Below are 22,868 nucleotides of genomic sequence, written 5' to 3' on the forward strand. Positions count from 1 at the left end.
TAAGCAAAAAGTCACTTCTTTTAAGCTAATCCAGACGGCATCTAAGACATCAGCTGATCAAGTATTCAGGCCCTCCTATCAAAATTTATTATTTTTCCTTTTTGTTCCTGCTTAATTTTAATATATGAAGTACACGTTAGTCGTTACTAAATATTAATATATATATATATATATATATATATAAATTTTTTAACAATTTAATAATCAATTCGGTTTAATTTGAATATGAAATCAAGATGGATCATCTAAAACAGTTTAATTTTTAATTTTCGGATTTCAATCTATGTAATTTGATTTATATCGATTTCATTCTGATTTTACTTTTATTCTGATTTCTTCCCCACCTAGAATACATACAACTGGAAAAAGTTGCACGAGCTGGTAGGCATGATAGATACTCAACTATCCGGGAAACAGACGACCAAGTTGGAAAAGATGGGTGGGAACTTGGGCCCACTAATAATTCTCTTACGGTTTCAATTTGACGTGTTTAATCTTGTTCTTCGTAGTATCAATCATCAATATACTTATATAAAGGAGAAGCGAGGGGCGTGTAGGTGGCGCCTCTCACATCGCTCCATTCTATTTTTCTAATTATCTGGAATTTTGAGATGAAAAATATCAAAAAATTAAAACTACCTTTTTTAAGTTTTAGATATATTAGAAGCCAATTTAAGAATCTGATTTTGTTTCAGACTATTTATGGAATATAGTAGGTCAAAAGTTTAATCTGATTTTATTTTTATATAAAGAAGAAGTGATGGAACTACCTTTTTAGTTTCGGATATATTAGAAGCAAGTTTCGGAATCTGATTTTATTTCAGATTATTTATGGAATATAGTAGATTGAAAGTTTTAATCTGACTTCGTTTCTATATAAAGGAGAAGAGAGGGGCTTGTAGGTGGCGCCTCTCACATCGCTTCGTTCTATTTTTCTAATTTTCTGGAATTTTCAGATGAAAAATATCAAAAATTAGAACTACCTTTTTTAGTTTCAGATATATTAGAAGCAAGTTTCAGAATCTGATTTTGTTTCAGATTATTTATGGAATATAGCAGCTTGAAAGTTTTAATCTGATTTTGTTTCAGATTATTTAATTATGGGAAATAGTAGCACACAAGTCTCTCTGCACCTATAAATACCCCTATAGGTCGTAGGATTTTGGTTCATCTAAACACAACCTACTCTCTCTCAATACCACAACCCTACCTCTCTCTGGTGATAGTTCTCTTGCTCGATTTCTAACTCGGTGGTGCCGTTCTTCTGCAATGATAAGTGAACGTTGTTTATACGGTTTAAAAAAAAGGTTGTTGCAAGCAAATGTAGTTATAGACCGCTATGTGGAAGTCGACAGATTCAAATACGAGAGAAGAATATAGTCTTGACATGATATTGATGGAAGATATCAATAAATTAACTATTAGTGATGTATGTTTGTTGGTTATTCTGTTATAATATTTGTTTTGTTCATCGGACATGTTTGTTGTTGTTAATTTTTATATGATTTACTTTGTATACATGAAAAAATTATTCATGGATTATCTGTTACAATATTAAAAAATAAGGTTGTTAAACGCAAGGGTAGTTATAGACCGCTATCTCACGGATTAAGTTAGATGTTTTTGTGCACAATCAATCCAAAAAAAATTGGAGGAAGGTGACAATGTAAGAACATGATTACTTTTCCACAAAAAAAACATATAAAATTAAGATTCGTCGTGCTTTAAATTGTTAATTACGTGTAGAAATTTATTTACAATTTTTCACCATGAATTATAGTCCAATTTTGCAATTTTATATATTAGTATTGGTATTACATCAAGATTTTTATAATATAAAATTTATTTTATCCTACAAATATTAATTTTAATCATTAATATACTTTTTATAGACAACCATAAAATTATTGCACTCTACTAATATTAATATTGAATCATTAATATAATTTTTATAAACCGCCGCAACGCGCGGCTTCTCAATTAGTTACTTTTAAGGGCCGATATTATTGACTGTGAGCGTTTTGGTTTGAACGGTTTTGGAGCTCCAAACTGAAACAAATCAAATCTGTTGGCTTTAAAAAATTACAAACCTTATTCAAACTAAAGGTTATAAAAACAAATTCAACCCCAAACCAATTCTTAACGGATAAGTTCGGTTTGATTTCGGTTTAATATCAAAAATTCAAAATATCAAAAAGATTATATATTTTTATTAATTTATAATAATTCTAGGTGCTCTCTTTTTTGTCATTTAACAAAATACTTAATAAAAAATAAAAATGAAACTTGTATAACTCTCCAATATAAATAATTTTAGGTGCTACCCTTATACATTGTTATGGAAACAAATAATTCAATTTATTTTAAAAACTAAACAAAACAGAAAAAGAAGAAGGTTTGATTATTAGTGAAGAGTAAATAATATGAGGATGGAGAAAAAGGGGAAGAATAATTTTAAAAATAAAAAATATTTATAATATTGATCAACACTAAAATACTTAAATACCTAAACAAAATATATAAAAATATTAATTATCTAACATGTGTGCTCACGGTTCGGTTCAGATATTTTGGTCGGTTTGAAGGTGAAAACCGAAACCAAACCGAAAATTTTCGGTTTTCTAATTATCAAAACCAAACCAAATCGTTATTAAACCGAAATATTCGGTTTGGACGGTTTGGATCGGCCGGTTTGGACTCCTTTCGGATAATTACGCTCAGACCTAGATATTACAAAGGGCTTGTTTGGCAAACTCTACTTTAACAAAATATGTAAGTCTTTGTTTTTTTAAAAATTTATTTTTTAAAATTTTTTGATATAAATGTTAAAGAGATGTTTCATATTCGTTATTTGTGAAAAAATATGGGAAATCTACAAAACTACCTACCTTTTCTTTTATTGTTTTCAAAAATACTACCTTCCAGAATTATTTTTAAAAATACCTTTTCATAAATTTTTTTTTCAAAAATACTGTTTGCAACTTTTGCAACCTCATTTGCAACTACAGGCGGCGCTAGCCGTGTTGCAACCTGATTTCAAGTTCCAGTTTTCAAATGTCATTTTCGACCTCATTTTCGGAATCGATATATATATATATATTCAGTTGCATATGGTTGCATTCAGTTGATTCTATTGTAATCTAATGGCCCCGCCAGGGGCACACCATACATCTGTTGTTACTTACAGTTTTCAGTTGCATTTAGTTGCAACTGCGGTTGCAAAAGTTGCAACTGCAGTTGCAACCTCATTTGCAACTTTTGCAACCTCATTTGCAACTATATATAGTTTTCAGTTGCATTTAGTTGCAACTGAGGTTGCAAATGAAGTTGCAACTGCAGTTGCAAAAGTTGCAACTGCAGTTGCAACTTCATTTGCAACCTCTTTTGCAACTTTTGCAACCTCATTTGCAACTTACAGTTTTCAGTTGAACTAGTTGCAATTGCAGTTGCAACAGTTGCAACTTTCCCTTTTTATTTGCAACTTTTGCAACCTCATTTGCAACTTTTGCAAACTCATTTGCAACTTTTGCAACCTCATTTGCAACTTTTACGGCTGCGCCGCCCAAGGTTGCAAATGAGGTTGCAAAAGTTGCAAATCGTATTTTTGAAAAAAAAATTTTATGAAAAGGTATTTTTAAAAACAATGAAAAAGATGGTAGTATTTTTAAAAAACTAATTTTACAGATGGGTATTTTTAAAAAGATCCCAAAAAATAAAGACTTATTTCTGGAAAGAAATAGAGTTTTGTATACCTTTTTGTTTCTAGAAATAAGTCCTTATTTCTGAAAAATAGAGTTGGAATCCTTGGAGTCTAATGATTTTGGAGTTCTTGAAGACCCATATTATATATATTAAAAATATTTATAATATTGATCAACACTAAAATACTTAAATACCTAAACAAAATATATAAAAATATTAATTTTTTAACATGTGTGCTCACGGTTCGGTTCAGATATTTTGGTCGGTTTGAAGGTGAAAACCGAAAATTTTCGGTTTTCTTTCTTCTTTTTTTTTGAAATAATAAGATTTCATTAAACTAACAGCATAAGAACATCACTCAGGATAGTCATAATACATTACAGCAGCTAAACAACTGGGAATGGGTTCTAACCAACTATAACTCTCTCTTGAATGAAGAGCAGCTAAGGCAAGGACATGAGCAGCCTTGTTAGTTTCTCTAACAGAAAACCTTATGCTTTTACATCCCGACAAATTAACCAGATGCTTAATGTCAACTAGCAAACAGTCCAGATCACTGTGCATGTCATCCTTCTTAGAAATCATAGAAACTGCATTGATGCAATCAGATTCAATAGAAAACTCTGGTAATTGAAGTTGAGCCCCTAAAATAAGGCCTTCTTTGATAGCCATGGATTCGGCAGCCAGAGCACTGTAAGATGTATTGAAGAATTTCTTACTAGCAGCAAGCACATTTCCACTAGCATCTCTAACAACTACCCTGACACCAGTACCATCATTTCTCCCTTTAACTGCGGCATCAACATTGACTTTGAAAGAACCAATATCATGAGGCTTCCATTTTTTGTCAGACCTATCAATGGGCCTGAGAATGTTTTGATTAACACTTCTATAATCGTTCAAAAACTTATGACACCAGTCCACCATATCACAATCACGCGGACTCAAACCTCCATGAATAATATTGTTCCTTGAACACCATATTTGCCATGACATTGTGGCAAAAAACTCAAACTCATACCTGGACAGGCAATTTTTTAATTTATCCATAAAACAGATTGCATCAAAAGTAAAGCATTTATTTATATGCTTTTTAAGGCCTGCCAACTTCCATATTTTAGAAACCACAGGACATCTCCAGAGGGTATGACAAACATCCTCTAAGGCTCCAGATTTGCACCGAGTACAATGTTTGTCAATATTTATTCCTCTACGATGCAGAGCCCAATTTGTTGGCAACCAGAAATGACTTACTTTCCACAAAAAGTGCTTAACTTTAGCTGGCACTCCCATGCTCCAAATATACGACCACCAGGATTCAAAACTCTTCATATCAGAAGCTTCAGCCATCTCTTTCATTCTCATAGCGACTTTATATCCACTTTTTACTTTATACTCTCCATATTTAGCATAATGCCATAAAATTTTATCTTCGATCATAATATCTCCACAAGGCATGCCAAGAATAAGGAAAGCATCATCCACATTAAAGTTCCATTTAATGAAATTTTCATCCCATTGTCCATTTTGAAGTTTTAAATCAGCAACATATATATCATTTGAAAGGTGAGGCTTATCAAAAAATTTAAAATTCAGGGGCCTCGGAATCCATGGATCTTCCAGCACTTTAACACTCTTACCATCTCCTATTCTCCACCGATATCCTCTAGCAATGATTTCTTTACCCCAAACTAGACTTCTCCACACAAAAGAACCATTCGATCCACATTTGGCTTTAGGAATTGATGAATTCGGAAAGTAACAATCTTTCAGAATTTTTGCACATAGAGAATTTTGATGCCTTAATAACCTCCAAACTTGTTTAGCAATTAAGGCTTGATTAAAAGCTTCCATATCTCTAAAACCCATTCCTCCTCTCTCTTTTGGCATACACAAAACTTCCTACTTACACCAATGTATTTTCCTTTTTTTCTCGGAGGAGCCCCACCAAAACCTTGTCACCATAGTATGAATCTTTTTAATAAATTCGTTCGGGATCCTAAAACAGCTCATGACGTATGACGGAATTGCTTGAACCACAGCCTTAATTAGAATTTCTCTCCCAACAGAAGAGAAGAGCGATCCCTTCCATCCTTTTACCTTCTTCCAGACTTTATCCTTTAGTGTTTGAAATACATTTTTTCGACTTCCCCCCACTGTAGACGGCAGGCCTGGATACTGCCCAAAATTTTCCACTATTGAGACCCTCATTATGCTGGCTATTTTTTTCTTCAAACTTTGGTCCACTCTTTTCCCAAAACACATTTCAGAATTACTGAAATTTATAACCTACCCTGAAGCCTTAGAATATATTTCTAACATCTCTATAAAATTTCTACATTCAACCTCAGTAGCCTCGAAGAAAATGAGACTATCATCTGCAAAAAACAAATGCGAAACCTTAATTTTATTTCTACCAAAAGTCAGCCCGCTTAACTTTCCTAAGGTTTCAGATTTTTGAATTAGAGCAAAAAAGGCTTCGGCACAAAACAAAAACAAATATGGGGAGAGGGGATCCCCTTGTCTGAGACCCCTTTGAGGTATCACCTTCCCTGTAATTTCTCCGTTAACAAGAAAAGAATAGACGACAGAGGTGACACAACGCATAACCTTTGTTACCCAATTTTTATTGTAACCCAACTTAATCATCACTGCTTCAATGAACCTCCATTCCACTCTATCATAAGCTTTGGCCATGTCCAATTTAAGAGCAACTTTTGAACCATTATGAAATCTATCTTTCTTCGTACAATGTAAACCTTCAAAGCCAATGATGACATTATCATGTATAATTCTCCCTCCTACAAATGCACTCTGGTTCTCGGAAATCACTTCATCCAAAGATTTCTTAAGCCTATTTGCAATGCATTTCGACACAATTTTATAGATCACATTGCATAAGCTTATAGGTCTGAAGTTTTCTACCCTTTCTGGCTTCTCAATTTTGGGAATTAACGCGACAAGAGTATCATTAAAATAATCAACAGGACCATTGTTGTTCAAAATATGCAAACAAATTCTTATCACGTCATCTTTAACAACATCCAAGTGAGTTTGATAAAACCAGCTGTCAGCCCATCAATTCCAGGAGATTTGAACGGATTCATACTCTTAAGAGTAGTGATTATATCATTCTCCGTAAAGTCCGACAAAGATATTCATTCATGTAATCAGAGATTTTTGACTCTATACAATCAAGAACAATGTTGACATCAAAATCATTGGGTTGTGAAGACGCAAAAAGATTTTCAAAGTACCTGAAAATAATGTTCGATACTCTGGACTTTTCAACCTGCCAGCAACCATCTTGATCCTTTAACCCTTTGATTTCATTCTTTTTCTTTCTTGAGGAAGCTTTGTGATGGAAGAACCTCGTGTTTTTATCACCACATTTAAGCCAAAGAGCCCTACTTCTCTGTCTCCAATACACTTCTTCTTTTTCCAATAACAGATTAAGACGTTTCTCTTCCTCCTTAATTTCTCTCCACAATGATGGGGTGTTTGCCAATGAGAGATCAGAAATCTTTTTCTTAGAGACATCAATATTTCTCCTTAACTCTTTCCTTTTATTCTCATTCCACCACTTAAGTTTCGCGCCACATCCTACTAGTTTTTGTTTCAATTCCTTTGGACTATTGCTAGAACCAACATTTTCCCAAAAGTTGGAGATTACCTTGGAACAATCTCCGTCCTCACCCCAAGCATCCTCATAATGAAATCTGTTATTTTTCTTCCTCTTATTACTCTTTACTTCTGAATCAAGTCTGCTTATGTATACTATCAAAGGTTTATGATCCGAACACCACCAACTTAAAGTTGCCAACTTAGATCTGGGAAATAATTGATTCCATTCTCTGTTGCATAATCCTCGATCCAACCTTTCCATTACAACACCATTCGAAAACTTACCTACCCAAGTCATCTCCTTATCAAAATTCCCAAAATCTTTTAAATTGCAATCATCCAGAACATCCTTAAATCTATCCATAGCAGCAACACTTCTTCTGTTTCCCCTATCCTCTCATGATTTCCCAAAATTTCATTAAAATCACCTATACACAACCAGGGTCCCAAACACATGTCCCTGATTTTCCTCAAAAGCTCCCAAGAATGGACTCTCTTTGATTGATCAAGATTTCTGTAAAAACCTGTGATGAACCAAGGAGTAAAACCATCGCCACTAACACGACCCGTAATGTGACCAACAGACCAAGAAAGCACCTCAATCTTTAAATTTTCACCCCACAATAACATTAATCCTCCACCAGTTCCTACTCTATCAACTACCCAATAATTATCAAACCTTAATCTTTGAGCCAGACAAGAAGCTTTCTGTTTAGATAATCTTGTCTCCATCAGAAAAATAATATCAGGGTTATATTTTTTTTATATGGGAATAAAGGGCCTTGAATGTCCAGGAATTCCCAATACCCTGGACATTCCAGCTGAGGAGATTCATGGCTCTCGGCGGGCTTGCATAGCAAGCCTCGCCGCTTCTGATATAAAAGAAGGATGTGAGCAATCTGAATTTGCTGAAAGCTCAACCCCAACATTGTTATCTGACTCTCCCAAGGTTAAATTTGACTGAGAAGGATTACCTTTTCCACAAGTTTGTTCAACATTCTGAATGATTTCATTACCACCTCTCTTGGCATTTCGAGCTTTAGCTTTAATTGAAATTTTCTTCCTGTTGGCAAGCACTTTTCCATCTGTACCACCACCCGCTGAAAAAGAAATACCCTTTTCCGATAAAGGTAATTGGACTTTTTCAATGTGTGTTTCATCATCATGAACTGCTATTTCAGAAGCTATAACATTAAACCTTTTCTTCATACTTTCTTTCCCCTCAGGTCCTTCATCCGTGCTTGAATAGTTCTCTTCAATTGCTCATTTTTTCTTCTCCAGGCCTTTATTTTCAACCGACGTTGTTACCATGATATTGTCTTCCTCTTTAGAAGAACTACGAATTGCCTCTAAATATGACCCGTCAACAGCTAACCGATTCACACTTCTGCCCTCCTCTCTAGCTATCTTCGATCTCAACATCTCCGAAAATGCCAGCTCCTCGTGTGTAGCATCCATACTTTCTAACATACCTGAGGTCTGACCTTGAGTATACCTTGTTACATCACAGGAATCCTCCAAATTTCCTCCGCTCTCCTCTTCATCATCTTCTTCTATCTGATCAAAACATGTTTTTACAGTACTCTCATACTTTAGCCATGGTCCGTATAAATTATAAGCTTTGCCTTTTAGATCCTCTACCTTGACACGTTGTTGACCGCACTCCTAACAATCATGGCCCCATCTTCCACAACTATAACATAGATATGGCAATCTATCAAACTTAAATTATATCCATTGTTTTTTTCCTTCCACGTTTATATATCTACCCACAAAAATACTTTTGTCCAAAGGAAACAATACCTTAGCTCTCCCCACCCTCTGCAGATAAGAACTCTGGTTATTTCTCCATTTAACTTCGAGAACTTCTCCTGCTAAACTTCCCATTCTCCTGATATTATTTTCTGTAAAAGCTGATAAAGGGAACCCCGTCATTCTAATCCAGCATGGTACTCCTGTAAATTTCACATCCTCCCAGTTGCCCGATTCTGGCCACTTCTCCACAATCATTAAGCCTCCACCGAAGGTCCATGGCATCTTTTCAGTGACCCATTTAGCATCCTCCTGCTTCTCAAATGTTAGACCAATAGTGGTTCTTTCTTTGTCAACTCTCAAAATCGTAGCTTGCCACTTTGCTTCAAGCTTCCAGATTCTTCCGAACATTGTACGAATGAACTTTGCAGTATAATACTTTCTTGAAACCACATAACCCACTACAGATCTCGCTCTCAATTCGATCTCATTCTTACCTCCATCAGCCCAGTCTTCTTCTTCTTGTTCCATTGTTAGTTTACTAGTCTTGCTCACGATCTCATCGACTTTTCTATTTGTATCAGCCATAGCAATGTAGACAAGAAAAGAAAGAAGTGAATACCAAACGTCACAAGACCACAGGTACAGGGTTACTCAGAAGAGATAATTACGCTCAGACCTAGATATTAGAAAGGGCTTGTTTGGCAAACTCTGCTTTAACAAAATATGTAAGTCTTTGTTTTTTTAAAAATTTATTTTTTTAAATTTTTTGATATAAATGTTAAAGAGATGTTTCATTTTCGTTATTTGTGAAAAAATAAATACTTTTTTGTGGAAAGAAATAGAGTTTTGTATACCTTTTTGTTTCTAGAAATAAGTCCTTATTTCTGAAAAATAGAGTTGGAATCCTTGGAGTCTAATGATTTTGGAGTTCTTGAAGACCCATATTAACACCGTTGGATTAAGAGAAAATATACGATGGATGGTGTTTTTATTTTAAAAAACCGTTGTCACTCAATTACTACCCCTTTTTCTTCCATTTGCATACTGTTATACATATGTTAATTATTGTTTTACATTTTCTCTCATAAATCAAATCAAATACCAGAATATAGAAACACTTCTTCCCTAAATCAAATCGCAGAAAATAGAAGCAAAGTAATCAAGTATCAAGTGCGGGATTCATGTTCGATTGTCTCCCTTTGATTCATTGTTGCAGTATAAGGAGATGAGAATTATGAGTTTGGAAACAATAAAAAAATGAAGAACATATATATATATATATATATATATATATATATATATATGACACTATCACCTAAATAAGATATGAAGAATCCATATACCTCTTGACTGTTCTTCTTGAATCAATATTTGGAGAACAACGAAACTATATAATTTTGAAAGATAAAAATTATGAAGCAACTGTAAATTTAGTGAAGGACAACTAAAGCAGTTGAAGATGTGTAATGACTCGGGTTTTCAGCAATTATTTATTATTTTATTTTAAATTTTCTAAAAGAGGAGGTATAAAAAATTTAAAATTTTATTCCTGTTTAGTGGATTTTCAAAAACAATTATTTGAGTATATAATTAGTTCTTGGTCCGGTGTGATGCCAGGACTTTTGGTTGTTCGAATATTATGTGAATAATAGTTGGTGCAACTATTTGAAGATTATGTGATTATATGATTAAATTGTGTTACGTGTTAAATGTGCATTTTATTTGTTTATTTCTGTCGGAGTGGGTAGTTTAGAAATTTGATTTATTTTATTCTTTTCGATAAATCAAAATTGTCTTTCGATTTTAAAACCAATATTTGTATTTATTTGAGCCTAGAAGTTTTATCCGAGATAAATTATCAAAATATTCAAATTTTAATATTTTGATATTTTTGGTGTATTTAAAAATATTTGAAGACTTGCAAATAATTATTTTAATTATTTGCGCTTTAAAAATGATTTTTTAAGCATTATTTGTGAAAATAGAGAAAGACTTTAAAAACATTGTTTTTTTTCAAATATTGTGTATTCAGGATATTTAAAAATTTTAGAAAATTTTATTTTAAAATTTGGGGACAATTTTGTATCCCTACATTTAATTTATTATTAAAATAGCTGTTGTTTAAAAATTGAGGTGTGGTTTTATTAAGGGGTTAAATATCACTTTGGTCACTGAAGTGAGCTCCATGTATCAATAATTTCATCAGTTTGAACGAGGTCTCATCTGTACCACTTTAGTATTGAGTAATGATACTCCCGTTAAGCTGAGCATTTGACCTGACGGAATACGTGACTTGGCAGTGTCTAGTTGGCCACAGTGTTATGTAACGTTCATTTAACTGCTGAGGTGGACTCCAACGGCTAATTGACTATATATACACACACACACTTTAAACTCAAAACACATACATACAAAAGCTCTCTAGGGTTCTTAAACTGAAATCAAATCTTTATTGTATAAGAAAGACAATTCATCAAGGATGGCATCAAATGGAAGCCATGGTGGGAGTACTTCTGTGGAGTCTGTGAATAACTGGGAGCATAAGCCTTGTTTTTGTTTTTGTGGGAAAATAGCAAGGTTGTGTACCTCTTGGACTAGGGCTGAGCATTCGGTCGGTTCGGTTCAAAACCGAACCGAACCGAAATAACCGAAAACCGAAATGTCAAAATTTTCATAAACCGAACCGAACCGAATTATCTGTTAAAACCGAACCGAACCGAACCGATATATTTCGGTTAATTCGGTTTCAGTTATGAAATAACCGAATTTTGTTGATTTTTGAATTTTAAGAAAATAATATTATGAAAAATCAAGATACTCATTAAACATTAATACACTCAACTACTCAAGCCTTTTAGCAATTAGCAAATTAGCAAAATAACCAAGAAATTAGTTGTACACAAATCACAATTCACAAATATAGAGTAGTGAGTAGTCGATTAGATATATTTGAGGCTTTAAATCTTTGATTTGATTTGAAGTCGGCGGGTGGCGTCTGGAGGTGGGAGAGCACTGGAGCAGTGGAGTGTCTGGAGTCGAGCGTGTAATTGGGTTAGTGTAATACTGTAATCAGGTAATGTGTTTGTGTATCGTGTAGGCAGTAGTCGTGACTTGTGTACTATCTATTAACTATTTCTATTTTCTATATTATATATAAATATATATTATAATTAAAAAATATATATATTTCGGTTATTTCGGTTATAACCGTATTTATAATTTTAATAACCGAACCGAACCGAATTGTAATTCGGTTAATAACCGAAAACCGAATTAACGGAATTTTCAGAAAAATAAAAACCGGACTTAACCAAAATTGCACGGTTCGGTTCGGTTATTCAGTTTCGGTTCGGTTTTGCTCAGCCCTATCTTGGACATTGAAAAATCCCGGTAGAAGATTCTACACATGTCCAACAGCTAAGGTAATTTCTTAATGTTTCTTAATGCTTGCTAGTTTTCATACACATGTATTACATTGGTTGTAAAAAAATCGCAGGATGTGCAAGGATGTCACTTTTTCCAGTGGTGTGATGAAGCCTTTACTAATAGGACTCTTGATGTAATCACCCATCTAAATCACAGGAGATTGTTTTTGGAAGAGAAACTGAAGTTGGTTGAAGAAAATCTCGAACAAAGTTGTGAAAAAAAGAAAATACTGAAGAGTGAAAAAATGAAGTTATTGCAAGAAAGAGCTGCTGTGGAAGTTGAAAAAAAATTGATTGCAAAGCGGTTGAAGTTATGTTTGGTTGTTGTGGTGCTGCTGCCTGCAATTATGACTTTAAAGTAATGTAATAAGTAGAGGTGGTAGGACGGATGGTTAAGTACTAGTGATATATATATATATATATATATATATATATATATATATATATATATATATATATGTACCTGGTAGGTGATTGTAATGAATGCAATTTTCAAACAATATATGACATTCAAGAATAAAAAAAAAAGAGTGGCAAAATACAGAATGAAACCACAGTAGCATAATTCCATAAATTCATTGTCACTGCAAAAGATAGATAATGTACTACATATTGTCTTAAAGCATACGACACTGCCATAACAAACCAACTTGAAAAACATTTCAAGGTCTTAGCAATAAACACTTAAGCAGACTGAAATTTAGTTCAAGTCTCTTAGCAAAAGCCACTAAACAAAAGATTGGAGAAAATATCATCCAATTATAAAGGCATGAAATAAGCCTGGTACCCAACTTCTCCCCTGAGGTTGTCCTCCAGCCTCTTAGATTCCTCAGTTGGCAGACATGCATCCCTTCCCTTGGGGTCATCATCCTTCACAAAAGGTAATTTCTTTCTTGGAATCTTGAATGTTGGCATCATCCTTGGAGTTTCCACAGAACTAGTCTTCTCTACAGCATCTTGGCCTGAATTGATAACAGATTTGTCCTTGCTGATGTTTTTTTCAGCCCTTCTAATTGGCAATTTTTTTGTTGGAGTCTTCTTTTTTGGCCTCTCCATAGTAGCATCATTGTTCTTCTCACTTGAAGAGTAGTCAGATCTCAACTCCCAAGAACCAAAATCAGACTCATCACTTGCAATCTGTGTATCAACAGGGGCACTATTACCCCCCTCTTTTCTCACATTATTCATTCCAACACTCATATCACGCATTACTTTTTTGGAATTCTCCATATATTCTACAAACTCCTCGTCACTATCAGCAAACAAGTCAACATCACTCACACTCTCCGAACCTTCACTCTCAGTTTCTGCACTATAATCTGGATCATCATCTTCATCAGACTTACCTCCTACTATATCATCAGACTTACCTCCTACTACATCATCAGACTTACCTTTGTCAACGTCTTCATCAGACTCATGTGGTAGGTCAATGACCTCATCTATCTCATAGTGATCAACAAACAAATCCAACCTTCCGAGGGGTCTATGAATTTCAATCATTTCCCTAACAGTACTATCATCATACAATAATTTTACACCATCCTCAATACACATTCCTTTGCTTTTAAAATAAACCAGATCGGATGGGCTATAACCAAACTTTTCAGCAAAATCATCCAAATCTCTAAAGGAAAATAAATCTATGTCAAACCCAGGAATAACATCGACTTTACCCCCCTTATACTCGATTACAGGATCATGTACCAACTCCCCGTGATGATGCACAAACAAACTTACGAATGAATCCATACTGTAACAGAAACTTAAATTATCACATTCACAAACGCACGCAACAGATCAATTCAAAACATTCAACAAATTCAAAACAAAGATGATATAGCATAACGATTAAAAACAACTACAACAAACACATATCAATTGAATACGGGGACAGATGATTACATACCTTTGCCAGTAGAGACGAATCTGAGCTACTTGCAACTGACTTCACACCCTCCGCGTTGTTTGCCTCACCAATTAGGTTAGCGACCTCAGTCGATACTTTCCCCAATTTGATCGTCTTCGATGTATTTGCCCTAATTATATGTTTTTATTTTGTTTATGTTGTTTTACTTTATAATTAGTTTTTTTTATTAAAACACGTATGCTTACAGCTGGATTGCCACCTATACTACAACTATTGGCCAGCTCAGTGCCATGTCAGCGCCGTCACGTATTCCGTCAGGTCAAATGGTCATCTTAACGGGAGTATCATTACTCGATACTAAAGTGGTACAGATGAGACCTCGTTCAAACTGATGAAATTATTGATACATGAAGCTCACTTCAGTGACCAAAATGATATTTAACCCTTTTATTAAGTTGTTGCATCACCGTACACGGAGCTGTTATCAAATTTCTTGTAAAGCAAGCCTTTTCAGATAAACACCGACGCACACAAATTCTATACACGCAGCCAGGTGGGGGAGATAATTGGGGATTAGGGTTTCTCTCATCTTGTTATTCAATTCAATCGATTCTATTGAAGCAAGCTCTAATCAGGTGTAGATCGAATATACATATCAGTTTATGTGTGTATGTATTATATACCTGTGTTTTTGGTGTTGATTGGTACTGGTGGTTAAGTGTCGTTGGCGGTGGTGGTTCAAACGGAGATGGAGGTCAGAGATGAGGCTGAGAAGAGAGGCGGCGGTGATTGATTTGTTGGGTAGTTCTATGGTGGGTCAGCGGCGCCAGTCGCCGGAGAAGAGAACTAGTCTGGGCAGCGAGAGGAAACTGAACAGTGAGAGAGAGAGAGAGAGAGGAAGGACGATGGTGGCTGTGTATATGTATATCGATGGTTGTGGTGCGGTGGAGCTGTCACCGGAGGCTGGCTGCGAAAGCAACTAGCGGTGGTAGTGAAACAGGATGAGGCCGGAGTTGGGGCCATCGTCGCCACGTCTTGACTGGGTTGCGTGGTGGCGCGGAGGAGCTGAGTCGCCGGAATGATACAGGCCTGACCAGAGATGAAAGGGAAATGGATTTAAGTGAAAAAAGGAGGAAAGAAGGTTGGTTGTTGATGGATGATGTAAACAACGGGTGTGTATATTCCTATGGCCGACGGCTGTTAATTTTTCTGCATTGACGGCTGTTGGTAGTGATCAGAGCAATAAGGTGGGTGTGATGGAAGGCTGATTCGATGGAAGTGCAATTATAGTACAGGGAGAGTAATTAATCAAAGTCACAGAAGTTATTTGGCTGCGAGTAGTGGCGAGTTGGCTTATACAGTCGACGGAGATGCAACAAGGGTGGATGAGGTGGTGGTTGTCAGGGGTTGTATGTATGTGGATCTGTTGGTGGCGCCGCATTTGGGAGCAGTGTTGGTGGATTTAATGGCAACACAGCCAGGGGTTGCTGCTATAGCAATGGCCTATTGTGTGGTTAAAAACAGGGGAGTGTGTGTATAAAGGGTGTGGTTGTGGGGAATTAATTGGGTTACTTTAGTGATTTTGCGATTTGAGTCTACACAAGTCACAACTATTCTGGAAATCAGTGAGATTTAGTGATCAAATAATTGTTTGACGTGGCATAAGTGTTTTAGAGTTGCGAATTGAATGACTCGGATGTAGTTGGAATCTTGCGAGCAGATAAGCAGTATTGATATATCGATAATACTTATGATTGTACGAGAATTGCTACGTGTATACATTTTGGAAAAGCATGATATTATGAGCATATTATATGTGTTATTTTAGGACTTTGCATCTAGAATTTAAATCCAAATAGTTGGATCGTGATTGAAATTGCAACTGTATTATTAAGATAATACATGATTATTGTAATTAAATTTCCGACTTTATTTTATTAGAATTTTGTGACGATGGCTATAAGTTTTATTAAAATTCCGGAAATTATTGTTGATTATGAATTGTCAGGCTTAGCTATATAAGTTGACGTTTTGACAATAATTATATTTTTGGACAGAGATTGTTGTGTTATTGAGATGGGGTTTGCTCGATTTTAAAAGGACGTGTTGTACAAATATTACATTATTTTATTAATTTAGTTTGATTAAGTTCCGAGTTGATTTGAGATGTGATTGAATTACAATTAGATTTGTAATTCTGAATGACTGAATTTATATCTGGATTTGGATTATATACAGAAGTATATTGTCAATGTGTCTATTGTTTGTATATAATCAGAGGGTGAGGTTAAAATTAGAAGCTGTTTTAAATTAGAACTTAGAACTCATATAGAATCATTAGATTATTGTTAAATCAATGGTCATGATCAAATGTTGCATTTAATATTAGTTATTTAATATCTTTTTTTACTTGATTATAGGTAATTAATGAATGCATTAAATGCTATAATTATATGTATTAAAATTTAATTATTACCTTCTAATCAAATTGCTTGTTATATTAGTTGATAACATACTTCCTATGTTCTACAGCAGTATCGGTATAATTATTAAATCATATTAGTGTATAATACTTACGTGCTATAACAGTATTTGTATTTTCCTATAAAAATATTGCATTATAAAATTATTTTCTATTATATTAATATATGTTCTGCAGCAGTATGACGTAGTAATTTGCATCTTACTACAAATGTATTGCATTATAAAATCATTTTCTATTATATTAATATATGTTCCGCAGCAGTATATACATAATTTGTATTTTCCTACAATTTGTAAAATCATTTTTAATTATATTAATATATGTTCCGCAGCAGGATGACGTACTTTCCTACAAAACAATTTGTATTATAAAATCATTTTTAATTATATTAATACATGTTCCGTAGCAGTATGACGTAGTAATTTGTATTGAAGATCTTTAACAAATATTCTGCTGCAGTATAAGCCTAAGTTATATGATTGAATTATATAATTTTGGAAAGTTTACATTAATCATGGGATTAAATATTGTCATTTAATGAAGGTTCTAAGGTTCTAAAACTAAGAGGTTCTATGTGGAACCTGACCCTATAATCAGATGTAAGATTATATACATGATTATTAGATTATATTTATATTTATATAAATATTAAAGCATGTAAATTAATCGCTACGTGCTTATGTGACTACGTGTTTAACTGATTGATACTATGTGTATATATTAGTTGTTTATATTATATGTTTATATTGCGAAGGGTAGTAATATTATTTCGATTCTGCAATTTAGACGATGCTCTGGATTGTTCGGCAACTGAGTATTGCTTTGTTGTCATATATAGTTTATCGAAAAGCGTGCATCAACAAATTTCGGAAGCAAGCAAATAGTCTTGCAAGCCAAGTCAGAATAATGCGATAAGACGAGAGTGATGTTGTAGATAGTCTAGTAAAAGCTAGCAAGTACAGAGATTAACATTTGAGGCAAGTCTTGAACCTCGAGTAGTGTGACCGAGTTGTCACCTGTTTTTCTGTCAGAGGCAAGTATTCCTATTCTTTTCTTGAATTTTAAGAGCCAGTATTTCAACTCCCTCTTTTTATAAAACAAATTTTCTAAATTACAACTTGTACATCCTGCAAGCATGGCTACCTCATTTTCTTTAACTTACATTTTATGAAGTGCCTCAAATGTATCGAGCACGAAAGTTGTTTTACTTAAATCATTATTTTGACATGTGTACACTCACATTCTGTCTACGATATTTTATCAACTGTGGTTTTATAAAATTGTTTCCCCTTGAAAGAACTTTTATTTAAATGTTCTAGAAATGTTGAACCGTTAATCTAACGGTTATTATTATGGTTTTGATATAAAACAAGGTTGTCGATTATTTTGATACCTTGCTTATTTTGTGATTGGAACGTATGCGTAGGAGACCGAGACGCCGGTCCAGCGATTATTAGGCCAATGTGTGCCTGGAATTCCTTAGATTTGGTGACATGCTTCGTGCATGATCTGGTGCTATCTCGCGACTGATCATTGGCTATAGCATAGCGTTAATATTCCAATCACACCTTAAAAGTGTTGTGAAATGGTTTATAGACTAATGTTATTCTTATTAGCATTAAGTTTCAGACTAGTTTTACAGATTAATTCGAAGTTCATATTGTCGTTGAAGCATTTGTTGCTCAATGATAATTAGAGCCAAGAATGAGTTGAGATCTTCTTATTTATTCAACCAACCATTGTCATGCTGGTTTAGCAGGCTAAATACAGTAAACTTAGCCGATGATGGAGGATACTGAAATATTTTAGGAATTTCTTGAACAGTGTTTTATGAAGAGCAGATTATCAAAGTTATTTTGAACTTCTAAATGATTAATTTTTGAAGTTCTTGCAAAGGTATTATTTTATGAGATTTGCTATAATGCGAATCAAAATGGTTTGAAAGATTTTGAGATGAATCATTTATTTGATTCTAAATGTTTTCTCATGTCTAGAAAATCTCTCCAGTTTGGAATTGCATTATCAATGTTTTAAATTGAAATCCAGTATCTATTGGATTGGAAAATTCCCTGCATATTATGGATTTATCTTACTATGCTTTTATATTCATCTTGCTGAGCATTTTCGCTCACCCTTGCTATTATTTCTAACCCTTTCAGCTAGGGATTAAGATGAGTTGTTTGAGCTGCGCGTAAGAATAATGCTAGACGAGATTGCCATGGAGATGTCTACGAGAATAGTTCTGGTTAAAATTGAATTATTTCAGTTCAGTTGTATAATAGATTTATTTATTTGGTTATCAGTTACTTTTCTTATCGAGATTTAACTGATAATGTAGTTTAAGTTCTAATAAGATTTGAGATTTTGGATTCTGATTTCAGTGTTGTAACCTATTAGCGATCCTGTTTTTAGGGGGTCAAAGTGATTTTAATTTAAATCTCTCTTAAAATTTTCAGAAATTCAAATATTTGTTTTTACCTTCTTCCGCAAAATACAGGTTTTAAATTATTATTTTTTAGTGGCACCAAATCCAGACCCCTGGATTTTTGGGATGTCACAAGATGGACATAAATTGAAGATAAACATGTTGATAGACTTGTCTGAGCGGAAAAACCTCCATGAGCGAAACCGAGTATGCAAACAATTCTCCCAAAATAGAAAATTGCTTTAAAAAAGACTTTATTTTGCAGCCGTTAGATTAGAAAGAAATGAACGGTCCAGATGAAAGACTGAATACTCATAATAATTGTGGTCTCCACAGAACTTGGACCCTGAAAAATAAGGTTGGACAGAGGCCACAAAGTACTTCCTCCGTATCATTTTAGTTGTCCATTTTTTACTTTCAATGGTCTGAGTCGTCTGACTGTTTTTTGACTGAAAAATAAGAACAATTCTTTAAGTATCTTTAAAAAATGAATATTATATTATAAAATAGATTGTATGTGTTTGTAATGATATAATAATTTAATATTTTTCCAATTATATATAAAATTCAGTCAAATTCTGATCAATTTGATCATTGAAAGTCAAAACTGGACAAATAAAAAGGGACGGGGGGAGTATTTAAAAAAATTATATTGGAAACATAAGATATATAAGTTATCCTTACATTGCACCAATAAAATTAATGAGCGGAAAACTATTTTTGTAAACAAATATCAAAGTCCAAATATAAACCTGCGAATAAAACTCAACCATACACGTGATAAAGTAACTATTTGTTAATATCACGCCAACATATTTGAGATATCCTGGAGTATTATCAACTACTCATGCATATCCATGAACTATCCAACTTAAAAATAAATATAACTCTCAATGTGCAAATCACTTAAAAAGAATATTCACTCCCAGTAGATTAGTGAGTCATGTGCTACAAATAAAATCTTTCAATTTATTCAACTGAGCTTTCAAAACACTTAACGACCTTCATAGGATAGATATGAACAAGAGCTAATTCTCAGTAGGGGGACATGCTTGTAGTTCTTCAACAGAAATTGGAGGAATAGGAATTGGCCTTCCATCAGTAAGAATTCTTGAAATATCATCAGTACGGGGACCTGCTCGTAATTCTTCAACAGAATTTGAAATGGGAACATGAACATGTTTGACTCTTTCTTTTTCCATAGTTAATTCATAAGTGGAACCTGTAGTAGAGATAAGACGAGCATAGCTAGCCAAAACTATATGATTGATTAGTATAACTAGTAACAATAATGAGCTGATTCTCACCAATGATCTATCCATTATTGTAAATATGTTCGGAGGACTCCGGTACAGATTTGTTGTAAAATCTGACTATAGAATGGTGATGTATGTGTGTGATTCATGTTATGAGTATTTATAAAGATATACATAAAAAGTTTATAAACGTAATTGATATATGACGAGGGGTGCATTCAATTGAGATTTTAATAGATTTTTTTTAGTCTATGGATTTTAATGGATTGTATGTGATTTTGATATTGTGCTGATTTTTGATAAAATGTCACAGAGTTGATAGGATTTAAACACAATTTATCAAAATCCCATTAATTTTGGTGGGATTTCAAAAAACTTAAAATACACTGAAGAATGCCACAAAATCCATCATTTTATGAAATCCAAAAAAATCCATCGGCATTTGAATACCATCAGATTTTAATGGATTTTAAACAATACCAATTGAATACCATCGGATTTTAAAGCATAATTTAAAATCCCAATTGAATACCACCAGATTTTGTAGCATAAATTAAAATCCCAATTAAATATCTCAAGATTTTAATAGATTTCAAATAATCCCAATCGAATACGCTCAGATTTTATGAATGAAAACAAATGCTTTAAAATCCCAATCCAATACACCCCTCGACATATGTGTTTACAGTTTTGTAATTGTAACGGACAATTCAATTTAGAATGAATACAAAAGTGGTTTGAAATGAATACAAATGTGGGGTTATGTAAAATGTAACTGATGTATGACATATATGTTGACAATTATATTATTGTAACGGAACATTTGATTTAGAATGAATACAAAAGTCGTTTGAAATGAATACAATTGTGAGGTCCAATAAAATGACATTCGGTTTATAGTGAATACAAAAATTGTTTGAAATGAATAAAATTATGGGTTTCAGTAAAATATCATTGATGTATGACATGTATGTTGACGATTTTATTATTATAACGAAAAATTCGATTTAGAATGAATACAAAAGTTGTCTGAAATGAATACGATTGGGGGGCCCGTAAAATGTAATTGATGACATATATGCTGATAGGTTTATTATTGTAATAGAATATTTGATTTAAAATGAATACATAAATTGTTTGACACTAATACAGTTGTGGGGTCAAATACTCTGTATCTTAAATGAGTTTAAGTTGGAGTCCATTATTACTTTTAAAATGGGGTCCGCTAATATTATTTCATAAACATATGAGCAAATTAGTATTTTACGCTAAAATATATTATAATAATTTATAATATTTTTATATATAAATAATAACCAGCGTAAATCCATGCAAGGCACATGCTTTTATAAAATACTAAAATTATGTAGGAGCCTCACAAGATCACTGACAGGATAATGCATACGGCTCAAGTGAACGTTCACAAATTGATGTAGGGTGCTTGGAAGCGTCTGTTCAATCAGGATTCCTCGTAGTTATATCATCCGAAGCTTTAATGAATTTTGCTAGAGGGAAGCCTCCCATTTACAAGTTCATCACAATACTAGATACCTGGTTATGGATCTTTGGGTCGCGCTCAAAGGAGAAACCATCCTTAAATAGAACCTTAGATACACTAATGCTCTACTTCAGAACCCTAAATTTTAAATAGATCTTCAGGTTCCAAATCTAAATATATGTTTTTTGCATCTTTGTGTGTGTTCAAAAATTATTTTAAAAAATAATATATAAGCACAACACTTTTTGCATGTGCAGCTGTACTGCAGAACCTTTGTTAATACTAGAAGGTTCTAAGGGTCCTTAGGCTAAGGATTACAAGAGGAACATGACCCATGGATCTTTAGGTCATATATTTCAATTAATGTCATCTATTTTTACACTTTCCTAAGTTTTACAGGCAAGGTCCACAATCTTCTAGCCTCCTCTTTCAGCATTTGATGAAGCTCAGAAAACTATTATCAATGTACTAATGGAGGAAACTATTAATAAACTAATGAATGATGTTGTCGTTGATTCTCAAAATAAATATTGCTAGAGGTGTATGAAGCTGCTATGAAAGATGAAGCGATTAGAGTGGCTATTTCTAAATGAAAGGAACTAGTTGTCTAGTAGAAAGGCAAGACTCTATTATATCTTCTAACCTTAAAACAAAATCACTACAAAAAATAAAAATGATAATAAGTACAAGGAACAAAGCAAGCACAAAGAACAAAACACACAAGCTTGAAATCAAGAATTCTACTACATCAAGACAACCTACGAGCGACTAAATAAAATGATAGAAGCAGACAAGATCATAAAAGCCCAATTGGAGTGAAATTTGTAC

At 33.6% G+C, this 22,868-nt stretch overlaps 2 protein-coding genes across 2 annotated transcripts; both read right to left on the minus strand.

Moving 5' to 3' along the window:
- Positions 1-5,991: 5,991 nt before the first annotated feature.
- LOC108194640 (uncharacterized) lies at positions 5,992-8,058 on the minus strand. Its single transcript, XM_017361593.1, has 4 exons — positions 7,766-8,058; positions 7,581-7,715; positions 6,960-7,466; positions 5,992-6,769 (listed from the first exon to the last, which is right to left on the minus strand). The coding sequence occupies exons 1-4, from the start codon at positions 8,056-8,058 to the stop codon at positions 5,992-5,994; spliced, it is 1,713 nt and encodes a 570-aa protein (XP_017217082.1).
- Positions 8,059-13,045: 4,987 nt separating this feature from the next.
- On the minus strand, positions 13,046-16,177 carry LOC108193208 (uncharacterized). The gene is made up of 2 exons (XM_017359773.2): positions 14,416-16,177; positions 13,046-14,259 (listed from the first exon to the last, which is right to left on the minus strand). Exon 2 carries the CDS (start codon positions 14,256-14,258, stop codon positions 13,266-13,268), a length of 993 nt encoding a protein of 330 aa, XP_017215262.1. The 5' UTR covers position 14,259; positions 14,416-16,177; the 3' UTR covers positions 13,046-13,265.
- Between the last annotated feature and the right edge of the window lie 6,691 nt (positions 16,178-22,868).

Source organism: Daucus carota, chromosome 7 (genome assembly GCF_001625215.2).
Source record: "Daucus carota subsp. sativus chromosome 7, DH1 v3.0, whole genome shotgun sequence".
Taxonomy (NCBI): domain Eukaryota; kingdom Viridiplantae; phylum Streptophyta; class Magnoliopsida; order Apiales; family Apiaceae; genus Daucus; species Daucus carota.